General features: G+C 40.0%; 1 protein-coding gene across 3 annotated transcripts; it reads right to left on the bottom strand.

Moving 5' to 3' along the window:
• Positions 1–3527: 3527 nt before the first annotated feature.
• On the bottom strand, positions 3528–15361 carry LOC145485121 (uncharacterized). Of its 3 annotated transcripts, none has more exons than XM_081463801.1 (4): positions 14540–15361; positions 10199–11025; positions 8565–8625; positions 3528–8501 (listed from the first exon to the last, which is right to left on the bottom strand). In XM_081463801.1, the coding sequence occupies exons 2-4, from the start codon at positions 10983–10985 to the stop codon at positions 7583–7585; spliced, it is 1767 nt and encodes a 588-aa protein (XP_081319927.1). In that variant the 5' UTR covers positions 10986–11025; positions 14540–15361; the 3' UTR covers positions 3528–7582. The 3 variants fall into 3 exon arrangements, with proteins under 3 accessions (XP_081319927.1, XP_081319924.1, XP_081319925.1); XM_081463798.1 differs by having other exon boundaries at positions 3528–8625; positions 14540–14622; positions 15227–15361; XM_081463799.1 differs by having other exon boundaries at positions 3528–8625; positions 15227–15361.
• Between the last annotated feature and the right edge of the window lie 638 nt (positions 15362–15999).

Genomic DNA, 15999 nt, shown 5'->3' with positions numbered 1-15999 from the left:
TTCAGTGGAAATGACCAGGAAACACTATGTGCTTTGGGAGATATCCGTCACAGGGAGATCCTTGTTAAAGAAAGCTTCTTCCGCATCGCTAAATTTTACGAAATCGACTGAGAGACTCTGGAAGCCGAGCAGAAAATGTAGGCAAGTTTTCGTCGTGAGCGCGGGTTCCACTCCACGACTCTTTCATTAATACTGCAGACAATACTTGAGAATGATCTATTTGATGTGTTCCCAGAGTTTTCCAACATGGTCTATATCCTTGCAGTGATACCTGTTACATCCTGTTCTGCAAAACGATCATTCAGTGCGTTGCACAGACTGAAAACCTACCTCCGCAACAACATGGGGCAAAAGCATCGCACTGATTAACATTGAAAGGGAATATGTACAACTATGCACTAAACAATAACATGGATCGTATTATCGTATTATTTTATCGTATTATTTTAGGCTAAACACATTCTTGTGAATATTCTTAGAATATATATAGCGCATTACATATCTGTTTTCGAATGTATTTAGTGTCTGGATGGTGTTAAAGTAATTTTGTAGCCAGCCTGCAAGCATGAAGGCTTGATATGACGCACAACGTCGTGTAGAAAAATAATTAGCCCCAAACATACGGCTAGTGCTGTTTTTGTTGCTTTTTGGCTAGTTTTGCCATTTAAAAAAAGGAAGAAAATTATACGGTTTAGTTAAAAACATATAACTGTGTTGTATTTACAAATATTCAACGCAAAAAATAATATTCTTTTCAAAATCTTAGACTCGGGCTTATTCTTAAAATATATATTCTTAAAATTTCGCAAATTTCAGCCTCGATATTCTTATAAAATTGCATATTCTTTTAAGGGTATTCTCACTGTAGATTCAAATGTGAGATTATTTTCACTCCATCTGCGGGCCTATGTTAGCGAATCCTATGACCCTCGTTTGTGCTTGATTGTTTTGTAAAAATGTGGTCAACTTGTGAAAAAAAATTTTCGGAAAGTGATTCGTATGTTTCCATATACATCTTCAAAAGTGACCGTTTAGAATAGAAGTAACAACTAAATTTAAATATAAGATAAGTAACGAATTAACAAAAACAATGACAGAAGCTGAGAAAGGTTTGCATATTAAAAGTGCAAACTAATAAAGACAAAGCTTTTCGCTGCTAACATTTTCTCCTTTGTGTCATGCTGATCAGCGCTAATGTCATGTTGATCAGTTCACTTTTCATATTTCATTACCGAGCTTAAAATTCAACATCTTTATTCACTTATCAGACTCACGATGACCTCGACACTGCTGATCCTAACAGTATGCAGGACGCCTGCCACATATGAACCTCTCCGTGAGTTTTCGTTGCTCAGTGGATAAAAAAAAAAAAAAAAAAAGAACTGTTATTGTAAATATGTAATTTGTTTACCAACGTAGCACCAAGGAATTCACAAGAACTCGTTCATAAATTCCCGTGCATTCCTGGATCGAATTGGAATTTGGAAATGTTGGTTTTTGATCTGAGGAGAGGGGGAAAACCGGAGTACCCGGAGAAAAACCGCTCGGAGCAGAACAGAGAACCAACAATTAAGCGCCCGCCCGATGTTCGGGAGGTCATGGGTTCGATTCCTATCGGGGACTGTGATTTTTTCTTTGTCCCACGCTCGTGTCATTTTGATCAGTTCACTTTTCACATTTCATTACCGAGCTTAAAGTTCACCATCTTTATTGATTTATCACTTAAAAATAGTTTACAAATCGTATGAAAAGTTAAAAACGTTTTTAAAATTGTTTGTATACTGTTTGTAAATAAATATGTCTTAAATTCCAGTCTAGCTGTGAAATCCCAGAATCTCAAAAAGACTTTAAAAAATATTATGTTTTAATAGTGCTTTAATCAGCTTAAAAGTGACATCCAGTCCGTACTGCGCACTCTCGGCAGTCTGTTCAGGTTTGCTGTTTTGATACCTGAAAGACGTCACAAAATGTATCATTTCGCAACTACATACATGACGTAATTTCAAAGTTTCATATATCAACCACCATTATGGATGCGAAGCGTTGTGCTTCTTTCTTTTTCATATCACTTGATGAAACAACTTTGTCGCTGCAAAAATCAAAGAAAAAGTTGGAAAAAAGAATGTCAAATGCCTCAAAGATAAGGTAGGTGGTTCGTGAAGAAAAACATCGATTCGCATTTCATCGAGTGAGACTCACAAACATTGGGGTACTGAGACTGCTCAGTACGGGCTGGAAATCATCTTTAAAACACTATTTAACAATTAGATTATGATCTCGAGATTTCTATGAGGCGATAGTTGATTCGGCCTTCGGCCTCATCAACTATCGCCTCATAGAAATCGAGAGCGAATAATCTAATTGCTTTAGTAGAATTCTAACTTAAATTAACGCAAATAACGGTTTTCAAATATTTTTCGACGCGACATTGAACTTTACGCTTTAACAAAACCGCAAGTATTGAATTGTCCTTGGTAAATTTGCAGTTTTTTTATGCGCTCGCACCGATTTTTCAATAATTCCAAGTTATTAAAGTCAAGAATCCGTTTATTCCCTTGTTTTCGTCTTCTCAGGAATTCAATTATCCATTTACATCTAAACTTTCTTCCAAAACTTCGGAAAAACGATAAAAACGCCGCATTTCGTGGACGACCGACAGCTACGGCATTCTAATGGCTGATAGTATACGAGTAGATCAGCCCAATCAGATTGCAGCATTTGCATTGGTTTAATAGTAGAATTATACTAATAAGTATTAAAAAACAGTCCTAAGCAAATACGCGCGCTGATTGGTTAAAAATCGTGCTTCTATTTAACAAATGGTAAACGCCATAGCGTGCACTATTGAGTTATGGATGCACGCGGGAGGTTGCTAAGCACGAAAGAGGCGTAAGAGTCGCACGAGGCGATAGCCGAGTGCGACTCTAGCTTCTTGAGTGCTTAGCAAACCTCCCAAGTGCATCCATAACTCAATAATGCACGCTATGGCGTTTACCATTTGTTTTATAACATAACATCGAGACATTGGAACAACAAAAGTCCTTTTATTGAGCTACATCACAAAAAAATGTTCGTGTAGTCTTAGATGACAAGAGAAAACAAGCGCGCGAAAATTCATTCATGACAACCGACTGCACACCAGTAACTCGATAAAGTTTCATCTTCAGACAACTGTGAAGACAGTTTCGCATTTCTGGCAGAAGAACGTCGGCCATTACTTTGGAAACAATGTCTGTCAAAAGATTTGCTTTGTAAACATTAGCATACACGTCAGCAGCGTACACCCATGGGCAAATAGTAGACGCTAAATTAACCAATCAGAGCGCGCGCTTTGCTTTAGTTATGTTATAAACCTCGATGGGAACACAGAACTAGCACGAGCTGTTGACGTAATGATGGCGCGAGCATAGAGAATTTACACTTTGATCATCAAAGTTAACAAGCTGTTTTCCTTTTTTTCGTCGCGGTTTTTTCTAAAAGAAATATAAAACATGTTCTCCGTTTGTCTCAGAATGTAGTTACTTGAGATGTGAATCGGGACGTTTCGACTGCTTACTGCTAGTCTTCTTCAGGCGATAAGGTCGACTGATTGCGCGGTATCATTTATATCACAAAGGTCGGCTGTGATTAGTGCATTTCGATCCTCCTATTGTTCCATTGTTCCGGCGAGTAGCTGTTCCCTCAGTGGTCCGCTGTTGTACCGTTCTCCTGTAAACCCACCGCCGTTTTACCTTATGTCCAAGGAGTTTCGGAGTCTCTCCGCCGCTGGCTAGAAGAACAAGGCATTCTTACCGTCTTCAAGTCCGACACGACACTTCGGTCACGCTTAGTGCGACCAAAGGACACCGTCAACCCGGCTAAACAAGATGGTGGTGTCTACAGGATTCCCTGTGAGTGCGGCAAAGTCTACATCGGGGAAACAGGGAGATCTATGCAGGAGAGGATCAAAGAACACGACAGGGATATACGACTCGCCCGTACCCGTATCTCCGGCGTTTCTGAACACACCCACGAGACCGGCCACTATCCTATCTGGAATGAGGTCAAGTTTATTGATCGAGATCCTCACTGGTACACACGTAAGGTCAAGGAAGCTATTCACATAAGACGTCACCCTAATAACATCAACAGGGATAGTGGAATTGAAATTCCTGAAGCATGGATGTCCACGATCAAGAAACACAACAACAGGAGAACGGTACAACAGCGGACCACTGAGGGAACAGCTACTCGCCGGAACAGTGGAACAATAGGAGGATCTAAATGCACTAATCACAGCCGACCTTTGTGATATAAATGATACCGTGCTATCAGTCGACCTTATCGCCTGAAGAAGACTAACAGTAAGCAGTCGAAACGTCGCGACCTACATCTCAAGTGACTACATCGTGAGAAAAACGATAATACACTTTATTATTGCATCTACCACGATGAATAACAACAAGAAAGAGTGTGTTTGACCACAATTCCAAACACCGAGAAGAAATTTGAAAATGCGGCGCTCAAATGGAAATGTGGCCAAACACTGTCTTGCATGTTTGATATATCTTCTCAATGGAAACTAAGACTAAGGAGAAAACGGAGAAATAACATGGTAAAAATCTATGCTAATTAGGATAAGATATTCAAACACCGTCACAGTCATGATTTCCTTTGTTTAAACTTGATTAATTAATATACAGAGTTAGCCAAAATTAAAAGCGGAGCTCCTGGGCCGGGTTGTTCAAAACCTAATCAAGCTAACCCAGGATAAGTAAGAATTTTGAGTTGTTGTTTTTTAACTTGGGAGTGAGGTTTTTTGCGTATATTGTTTGGCCTACTGAGTTTGAATAATCTCAAACTGCATGAAACATAGGCAGCGAAAAACGTTTTTAAACAAGAGATATTTATACTTCCGTTAACTTTTAATCCTGGGTTAGCGTTGACCGAACAACCCGGTCCTGGAGCCTGTTTCTCGAAAGCCCCGGAAACTTTCCAGACGTGCGAAGCCATTTTTAATTTATCTGTATCTAAAAACAGAGGGGTGTATACGCCTGAAACGCCTAGTATGAAAAGAACCCCTGTTTATTTTAAGCATGTATGAATAAAACAGCTCTTTAATCGTAAGATTTAAGATTTTGTTATGGCTTTCCCGGTGCGAAAACTTCCGGAACCTTCGAGAAACGGGTCCTTGATTACAGAAAGTTAACCTGGTTTGAGACCGCGATTTAATCGAAAAGCCGTCTCTTGGTCAGCGGTTAGATTAAAAAAAACACGTGACCCCGATGAGATCTAAACTTGAGCCCGCAATATGGTCACGTGATACTGACCGGCGAATACCTTGTTTTTACAGGTGTCAATTGACCATAAAATGAATTTCCAATATCAACGATGTACGCGGTTTACTAAGGCCGCATGTCCTATTAGCGGAGTTCCGGCGGCCCAAAGGGATGCCAAGCGGAGCCCCATACCAATATAGGACAGAAAAGGAAACCCATGACCTGATTTTCTCATGGTTATCACATACGGGGCAAAATTACTGAATGCTGATTGGCTCAGACAGAGGCCAGTTTTTCTTAATCACGAGGGCACTTTTAGTAATCAAGGGGGCATGATTACTTGTTGCTGATTGGCTGAGCACGCTACATTAAGTTGGTTTCAAATTGCCGTTAGTTTCCCGCTTCAAACGGTTTCAGAAATCCATCGCGTCTGAGTCTGATCTAAACGCGGTTATTTTATCCTAACGTGAGAGAAAACAGACATGCAACAAAGCGCAGTCTTTTGGTGGAAAAGTAGAAGGATTTTGCCATCAAAAACTGCATCGATTCGCAACCTGAAAAAAGTTTAAGTGGGGATGGCTCGTGTCGCACGAATAGTAGGGATTAATTTCACACGTATTTTCAAAGTTTTCCAAATTGCCCTCGTCGCTTCGCGGCTCAGGCAATTTTGTGAAAACTTTGAAAATGCGCAGAAATTAATCCCTATTATTATCAATACGCGCGGCCAAATGACAAACTGCCCTCTGTAAAACGCGCCATTTTGCGGGCCAAACGGAAAATGCGCGGGGTGAAAACGCATTTGCCGCCCTGATACTGATTGGCTGCAGAGATGTCAAACAACTTCGCACGGCCAATGATATCCCGAGGATACCATTAGAGTTGGCACGAATTTTTCTGGATGAGTTTGCACTTGCTCACTTTGTAGTTCTGTAGTGAACGTTTGACGTTGGGAGATTTTGAAGTCCCAAATTTTCAGCTTTTTTCTAGTCAAAACTTGGACTTTGACAACGAGCAACTGGATGAAATTGAGCAAAAAGCTCAAGCGAAACACACCAAGAAAACAACTGAGCGGGGAGTAAGAAAGTTCGAGAAATGGTGCGAGAAAAGAAAAAATACATTGGATCTCAAAACAGTAAGTCCAACGGATTTGAGTGAAATTCTGCGAAAGTTCTTCGCTAAAGGGAAAACAAAGAAGGGCCAAGCATTACTCTAAGTGCATCGACTGGAATTAGAGCGGCCATTTATGACCATCTAACCTGTGCTCCACTCAGCCGAAACATAAACATTTTGCAAGACAGCGAATTCATGTCTGCCAACAAAATGTTTGAAGCGAAGGCTAAGCCATTTACGAAAGAAAATGACGCGAAACCAGAACATGAATTTGTACGATTTGGCCTTACGTTTATTGATAATAATGATAATCAAATGACTGTTGTCGGGCATATAGTTTATTTGTGTCCCTCGTAGCATCATATGATGCTATTCGGGCCACAAATAAACTATATGCCCTCCAAAACTCATGTGATTGTTCTAATTGCTCTCGGGCCCATGCGATACGGAATCGCGCAAGATGCCGGCCATACTCCAGCTATCAAGTTGAAAGAGACATGCAGCATTGATTTATAGCCTCCTTCTTCGATACAATTGGACATCCATGTTACGGTCAATTGGCACATGTCTAAAGAAGGTTTCCGCTGGCCAGTATCACGTGACCGTATCGTGGGCTCAAGTTTAGAGCTCATCGAGGGGTTGTAGTTGACCGCTGACCAAGTGCTGGCTTTCTTTTGGATCGCGGTCTCCTGTCAGGTTAACTTGTTCTAAACAGGGCCGGGTTGTTCGAAAGCCGGTTAATGCAACCCAGGATTGAAAGATAAATGAAGCATAATTTTTTCTTGTATACAAATGTTTTTCACTGATTTTGTTTTGTGTATTTTGAGATCATTCAAATTCAAAACAGAAGGCCAAACAATAAACAGAAAATTTCACCGCAAAGCTACAAAACTCAGCTCACAATCCTCGCTTAACCTGGGTTATCTTAATCGGGCTCTGGTAACCGGCCCAGGAGCTCCGCTTTTAGGTTTGGTTAAATCTATATATTAGCTGGAGTATGGCCGCCATGTTGTGCGACGTCGTCGTCGTCGTGCGTACGCACCCACAAGCAATACCTCAAGCCATTTGTATCATGAGACAAGCGATTCACTGGTTTTTTATGAGTATGGGGCTCCGCTTTACCGCTTTAAACACCAATTATTAAACTGTTTCACAAAAGCAGGTTAAAATAGCTTTTCAAAACAGTTTAAAAACAGATTAAAAATAGTCTTCTGTTAGGTAAGGGTATCAGCTGTGCTTGGGTTTTGTTTGCCAAACAGTTCAAGCCTGATATCATGTGCACGTTGTTTAGACTGAAGAGCTGAGGAAAAGTCACCTTGTGCATGCTGTGTGTCCCCGAGTGTATGGTAACTATCAGCTGTGATAGAGTGTTTCTCTCCAAACAGTTTACGTCTGATGCCAAGTGCCCGCTGTTTAGACTGAAAAGCCGAGGAAAGGTCGCCTAACGCATGTTGTGTATCCCCGAGTGTATGGTAACTGTCAGCTGTCCTTGGGTTTTGTTCGCCAAACAGTTTAAGCCTGATATCAAGTGCACGCTGTTTAGATTGAAAAGCTGAGGAAAAGTCACCTTGTGCATGCTGTGTGTCCCCGAGTGTATGGTAACTGTCAGCTATGCTGGAATGTTCCTCTCCAAACAGTTTACGTCTGATGTCAAGAGCACGCTGTTTAGACTGAAGAGCCGAGGAACAGTCGCCTTGGGCTTGTTGTGTGTCTCCGAGTGAATGGAGACTGTCAGCTGTGGTTGAGTGTTCTTCTCCAAACAGTTTAAGCCTGATATCAAGTGCATGCTGTTTAGACTGAAGAGCCGAGGAAAAGTCACCTAACGCATGTTGTGTATCCCCGAGTGTATGGTAACTGTCAGCTGTCCTTGGGTTTTGTTCGCCAAACAGTTTAAGCCTGATATCAAGTGCACGCTGTTTAGACTGAAAAGCTGAAGAAAAGTCGCCTTGTGCATGTTGTGCGTCACCGAGTGTATGGTAACTGTCAGCTGTGCTTGAGTGTTCCTCTCCAAAAAGTTTAAGCCTGATATCAAGTGCACGCTGTTTAGACCTAATAGCAGAAGAAAAGTCACCTTGTGCTTGTTGTGTGTCCCCGAGTGTATGGTAACTGTCAGCTGTGCTTGGGTGTTCTTCCCTAAACATTTTAAGTCTGCTATCAAGTGGTACGTGACCAGTGATTTCTTTGCTCTCCTTCTGCTGGTCAAGGAAGTGTGGAACCATTGGAGCAAGACGTGATTTTAGGAGAGATGGCTTTGAATCTTTTGGAACACAAGAGCAAACCATTAATAATCATGAAGAATATTTACACGGAAAACGTTCATACCTGTCAAAGTGCTCATTTTTTTCACATTTTTATATATAATAGGTCTTCCTTAGATATCTTGCCAATTTCAATCTATTACGAGCATTAGAACTCACGTTTTTGGACCTTTATTTTTCGAAAATTTACGGCCGCTATTAATTTTCCTTGGTCTAAGTCTTGGCTGAGAATTTATAGAAAATGACGTCATTTGCTTAAAAATACCTCATGGGTTGAAATTACGAAAACAGTTAGTGTACAAAATTGGACGAATATAAGATCCAAAGGTTTTGTTATTCTTTATGCGAATTCTGTACTAACTGTTATTATAATTCGACCCGTGTGGTGTTTACTCCAATTCTCAACCAATACTTGAAACAAGGAAATTAATGGCGGTCCTGAATTCTCGGAAATATAGGTCCAAAACACGTGATTTCTAATGTTCGTAATAGATTGAAATTTGGCAAGATATCTAGGAAAGACCTGTTTTGAACGAAAATCTAAAAAAATGGATGTCGAGAATTTGACCATGGGGGCAGAACAAGGCAAATCCAGCAGATGCGTACTCACGTGTCAGCAACACTATATATGGCGACCTGGATCTAAATATAGCAAGGATATTAGTTCCGTTCTACGTTACGGGCAAGTAAAACACTTTTAAGTTATGCCTTAATTAACATATGTTGATAAAATTAGTTATATATAACCACCATCTATTAGTGAGATTTAAGCCTTCAGTCAGCCATTTGTCACATTAATGTTCCGACTACTGAAGAAAGGCTAAAGGCTCTACATTTGCTCTCAACATGAGCGCAAGCGTCTATCATTGCTGTAAATATAATTCATTCTTACGTGGACTAAGTTAGTCTCAATAAAGACTTTCTTTCTTATTACATTTCAACGTGCGTCTCTGGAGTTATAGGTCTTACAGATGTGCGGGAGAGTATGCCAGGGGGAAAAGCGAAGTGTAAAACCTATTGGAGGCTTCGCCTGGGGTAGGAAACAACTCCAGCTTTTGGAATGCTTTGTAATCTCCGAAGTGAATAGATAACTCGATAAACTTGCATCTAAAAGCATGAACCAACAGTCTCTTATGGCATAAGCTAACTGATAGCGCCAGGTCGGAAAAGTTTTCGTTTTAATGATTAATCGCTATCCACGATATTTTTTTGGCATTTTAGCCTCAGACCAATCTGGAAAAGGATAGGACTTAACTTTGCTCCCTTGGCCTTTTCTCTTAATTCGAGCCTAGAAAATCCACACCCGTGGAAAAATGAATAAATAAGGTAATCAAATGGTCGCCCACTGGTAATAATTAACCTCTTTGCATTCATAGGCGGGCGTCCTCCGAGTTATGGATTCACTCATGAGCAGTTTGTTTGGGCGAGACGAAGTAACTAGGCGGCACAAATTAAAGTTTTGCACCGTATACTTCGTTCTGCCCTAACTAAACGCCTTATAACTCTCACTGTAAGCGATGAATTTTAGACTGTGCTGATTTACCAGCTGTACTGCAACAACTGAATCTTTACCTGGTTTGTCTTGAGGTAGTGCTTGTCTCAAATCATTGATACTTTGTTCTAACACAGCAAGGTCCTCTTTAGTTGCACTGCCTTCTACTTCCCCTTTTATTGCAGTTGATAGCGCTCTTAATTCGTCGATGTCTGAACTCATGCCCTCGAGAAACTTGATATATTCCCGGGTCTCCTGTTTCCTGGCTTGCTCCAATTTGCGAACTTCTTTTGTGGGAAAGTCCGACTCAGTCAAACCACCAATGACATCAATAGGATCTGCCTTGACTCCAAGAGCTTTGAATGCATCTTTAGAGAGCTGCACATATTGATCAAATGTTGCTTTGTCAATCTCAGAATTGGTTGAGTGACAAAGTGTGTTCCTTAACAGTCGAAGTTGATCAATTGCAAGTGCAAGTGTTTCCGTCTTGTCTCCCGCCCGGCTCAAGACAGATGCATGGAACTTTCCACGAGGCTTCACATACAGATCACTGAGTATCTTGTGATGACCTTTGCTGTCGGGCAAAGCGAAGGACCGCGCGTAAATAGTGGCCTGGAACAAGGCTGTGCAATCCCATTTTTCGTAAGAAATGTTTGTGGGAACTTTGGTCCTGCCACCTTCTGAATTAAGAAACAGATTTCTTACTGCAATAGAGTCATCCCATGGCTGGAAACCAGGGAGATGTCCAAAGGTGTTGTCCCACATGGATTTGAAAGTTTGGCGTAAGGCCTTGGGGAATTCATTCAATACAATGGAAGCAAACTTGAAATAGTTTAACTGCTCGTCCTGAAATGGCTGCAGAGTCATCCTTCTTTACATGCAATGATCGAGGGGCCGCTTGGACAACCTATAAGAGTTGATAGGGAAGAAAATTTTCGCTTGCTTTAAAAAGGATAGTTACTTTAATAAGCTTACTTATACCATGTCATGCATGATACATTTGCAAATAAGTTAATAATTAATCTTATTTCTGACGTCCTATATATGGCAGACTTGCACCTGCAATGACCATACGTCGGTTATACACTAGCAAATTAAAATAATCACTGATAGCGGTTTGTTTTGATTTAGCGACTGGGGCTCTTATTTCATTGTGGTGCTCTAAGGAGGAAAATTAAGAAGCCTTCATGCCTCCTTCATACATGATAATTGGATAATTTCCGTTGCCTGCATGAAGACTCCGAATTAAAACTCTCGATATTCAAGACAAGCAAAATCGAAAGCAGTTTCGAATTTAAATGTTAACGCATTTTAAACCAAGAGGCGTTTGTCTGAGTGGTAGTTATGATGCATTTGTATCGCTAGATAAAAAAAAAAAAAAAAAACAACTCAATAAGACGTCAGAGAAACGTTTTAAGGTTTTCGGTTTTAAGACTTTTCAACTCACTCAGGGGACTTTATGAATCATGGTCTCACTTTACTGATGAGAACAAATTTGCACGCATTTGTCCAAAGTAGAGGAGAAATAATAAATCTGAAGCATATCGTAAAGTACACGTATTAAGATCATTAAGGGGAATTCATCACAAAAAATACCATGCGTCCCTTGTTGTAACAACCCAGGTCAATATAGAACCAGGATCTGGGAGGGATCCTGTCGGAATCCCATAGTGACTAGGTGAGGGGCTGAAATAAAGGTTGAACCCGCAATCATCAGTCTTACCCCCAAGAGCGAGAGAATAGAGAGGCAAGGGCGCTATAAGGAATAGAACTGACAAGGAATGGGAACAGTGGTAGATTGCGAGCAGTCTCCCTTTTTGCTCGGAAATGTGTGGGGAAAAACGCAAAACAAGTGAACGTGTGAGCGTAATTGCGCGCGTGAGGTGCGAGCCGCAATAGCGCGGGCGTTGCTCGGCTTCCGACGTCCGCCCTTCTTGCGGCTCGCGGCTTCGCATGACACACGCCCACGCTCACGACCACTCACTTCTGTTTCGTTCTTCTTTGAGTTCTTCCCCACGGAATTTTGAGCAAAAAAGAAACTGCTCGCAGTCTAGAGCAGTAGAAAACAGGCTGATGATAGTACAGTTGGAATGTTGGGAATTTTCAAGCTGTCTAAAATGAATAAATTTACGCTTGACAAAATCTAGCAGAGCAGGAGTCCATTGTGTTTTATATAATAACCCAAGTTATTCTCGCAGTTTGATTGGTTTTCGCCCATGATCTATTAGAGGACAGACGCACGATTGACGTCATCATTACAAAGGTTTTCCCCCTCTGTGTTTTAAAATGGCGGAAAGTTTTGAGTATTTAGATAATATTTTACGTGACTGGGAGAAAGACAAGGTACCAAAAAGTCTTGTCGAGGCTGTAAACAGGCAAGAGAAGCAGAAAGAAGAAAGAAAAAGGCGTTTCTTTGCTTCGAATTGGACAAACCCAATAAATAGAATGTTTATGAGATTAATCTATTTAACAAATTCAACTTTTCTCAGTCTCAAAGTAATTGTTGACACAAATTGAAGTCAGGAATGAAACATCAAAACATCACTTCTTAAAATCAGTTAAAATAAACATGACAACCTTGCTTTTTGACGCGAATCATGGTTCTAGTCCGTTTCAGGAAACAGCAGCGAGCAAAGTATAGCTCACTACAGCTCACGGCCAACTGTATTCATTGCAGCTATATGGTGTCTCCGACACTATATCAAACTGATTTGAGAATCACCAATCCAACCACAGAGGACATAAATTTCCACCGTCACTAACGCTTCTTAAATCCAAACTCGAATCGAACGGCCCCCAGTGTTGACCGCAATCGCAAGTTTTCCGAGCGTATTTTTTCAACTCCTGCAATATTCAAGACAACATCCAAGCTTTTCGGCTCACAGGGCTGCTCTGATGACTTGATCATGACATTTCCAATATTTTCTTTAAGATTTGTAGATTTCGCAGTTCAATTCTGCCTTCACTATAAGTTTTCATTCACGAGAAGCGACGCTCAAGTCAAGCTTGACAGTGGCGTGATTTTCCTGGACCAATCACAATTTGCTACGCGTAGCACCCAATGAGATTGCCTCATTTTGTATAGACAACAGACTACGTCAAATTGCTATTTTCGTGTTTGCCAAAGTGGGCAAAGGCCGGCTTTTGAGTTATGTTGTAAGAATTTGAAATGAAAAAAAAGCTTTTTCTGTAGTAGTTTGTTTCTTTATTATATAAAACAAATAGATTCCATGTTGCCGTGTAGAAGACATTAAAAAATGGTAAGAACATCAATGACACACTCGGTTATCGCCTCGTGTGCTTTGTTCTTTCCACATTTTGAATGCATCTGTGATCTATTACTGAAAAGACGCACGGCAGCATGGAATATGTTTGTTAAATGGACTCCTGCTTCAAGTCAATATCATAGTGATTCCGTGAATGTGAGAAGAAACTTTATTACCCCTTGAATAATAGGAGAATCTTTGTTTACAATATTTGCCTCATTACGATAAGCGATACAGTTTCTGATGGAGCTACAAAGAGATTAATACTGAATATTGAAAGGGCACAGCACGATTAACTGTCCCAAGGAATTTGAGCGCGATGTATTGAATACTTTTTGTGCGACGAGGGTTTAAAAGCTCAAAATTTTACAAAGAATGTATGAGCTCAGTAGCGCTTTTGCCACACAGAAATTTTGATGTTTTTGAAAGCTAATTTCTCCTCGAATATTACACCCAAAGAGCCAAAAATTTCACCACTTACTAAGTTCCACAAGCTCTTTAAGTTTTTTTTTAGTAAAATCGTGTCTAGCATGATGCCTTCTATGCGCAAAGTCGTATGTTAATGACGAAAAATGTAAACAATGACGTCAGCAAAGATTCGCCTATTAGCAAGGGGTAATAAAACAATATAAACTAGTCAGATAACAAAAAATATATTTGACGATTTCTTCGATATTTAACAATAGGGAACTTAAGTCTGATAAAGGGTGACACAGGGGATTGACTCGCTGATCGAATAGAAACCTCGTGCCGTCGATCGAATTACTGAAAACCATTTGCAGAGATCCTGAAGGGGTTTTGGACAGGGAAGACGATTAAACTTACCACCGGTACCAGGTTGTGGCTAAGTATTGCACCATATCATTGAGTTGTTACACAAGCCTACGTTAAGGGATGTAAAAGTTTCGTTGTGTACGAATACACTTGAGAGTCAAAGGATATTTCTGATGTTTATCCACCGAAGAATATGCTAACACTCGCAACATTAAGAATGCGAAAGATTACTAATTACTGCTCAAGCAGAAATATCCTCTAAGGGCCACTATGATCAAATTCTCGATACCCATTTTGTTACATTTTCGTACACAATGGGTCTTTCCTAGATATCCTGGCAAATTTCAATTTATTACGAACATTAGAACTGATGTGTCTGACCTTTATTTCCGATAATTTACGGCGGCCATTAAGTTTCCTTGTTCCAGGTCTTGGTTGAGAATTGGAGAAAATGGCGTCATTTTCTAAAACATACCACACGGGTTGAAATCGAATAACAATTAGTACAGCAATTCGCACAAAGAATAACAAAAACTTTGGCTCATATCTTCGTGCAGTGTTCTACATTAATTGGTATTATAATTAAACCCGTGCGGTATTTTTGAGAAAATGACATCATTGCTCAAATTCTCAACCACAACTTGGAACAAAGAAAATTAATGGCGGCCGTAAATTCTCGGAAATAAAGGTCCAGAAACCGCGAGTTCTAATGTTCGTAATAGATTGAAATTTGGCAAGACATCTAGGAAAGACCTATTGTGTACGAGAATTTCATCATAATAGTACTTGAAAACCGCCACTGAATGTTTTCCTTGATACATATTTGTAGCCATCTTTTGACAATTATCTCGGTAGAGTTTTCAAATCTGAGAGCTAAGCAGTTTCTTTTGATTAACTATTTTTACATGTAGGTCAATTAAAGCATTCTTCAGTATTCCAATGTAAAATTCCTATAGACGGTTCATTCCTTTCGAGCCACCAGATCTAAAATACCCACCAAAATATTTATTCAAAATGGGTCACCAAAGATTGTACATACAATATGGTATCGAATACGAATACACCTACCTCAGACCATCATCTCAGCTAAAAAGACGGAAAACTATGATTAGATGACCAGGTAGCCTATGGAGAATTTAAGTGTTCAGCAATTAAAGCACGTATCGTTGCGAAAAAGTCACGATGTTGGAGTTTCTGAATCGACGGAACTTCTGCACAACTAAGCAACTGTATTTGAATTATACATAATTAAATAGGGGGTTTCCCTCGTTCCACACGAGAGACCAACACACCTATATGGCTTGTGACCTCATAGTGTTAATCTGGTTTGTACACGTGATCTGTAAATCATTTCACGTGCTCAAAAATTAGTAGTGTAAGCTTATTCTCTTACACACATCGATGACTCATCATTTTAATAGAGAAAAACAACCTAATTATTATATAAGATTATTTTGTCAAATTAATGCTCTATTATTCCTTGCGATTTCATGCTATTTGATAGAATATTTTATAGGTAAGTTGGAGATCCTGACCAACCGTGGAAGCGGGGTGACGTTCAAGGTCCAAGTTATATAACAGTACATATTTTAAAATGGTTATAAATATCGGCCACGACAACTAATTTTAACAATTGATTAACCTCGAGAGCCGGAGACTCAAGATTTTGTGGAACTTGACAGCTTTTACTGTTGTAATGTTTTTACGTTTAATTTTTAGTTGCAGATCTCCCCACAGCCTCCACAGCTTTTAGCTTTTATTTTTATTGTTTATACAGCAGAGTTAAGAATAGGAGTGCAAATATCTAAAACAGCTCCCCTTCACAGTTGCTTTTTTTCGTT

The sequence above is a fragment of the Orbicella franksi genome, chromosome 4 (genome assembly GCF_964199315.1).
Source record: "Orbicella franksi chromosome 4, jaOrbFran1.1, whole genome shotgun sequence".
NCBI classification, from domain to species: Eukaryota; Metazoa; Cnidaria; class Anthozoa; order Scleractinia; family Merulinidae; genus Orbicella; species Orbicella franksi.
The sequence above is the reverse complement of the archived record's forward strand: the minus strand, read 5'-3'. Positions and strand labels throughout refer to the sequence as shown.

Coding starts and splice junctions, on each gene's coding strand:
- LOC145485121 (XM_081463798.1), bottom strand. CDS start 10,985: ATGACTCTGCAGCCATTTCAGGACGAGCAGTTAAACTATTTCAAGTTT. Junction 8,626..10,198: donor ACTACCTCAAGACAAACCAG/GTAAAGATTCAG, acceptor GTGTTCCAAAAG/ATTCAAAGCCATCTCTCCTA.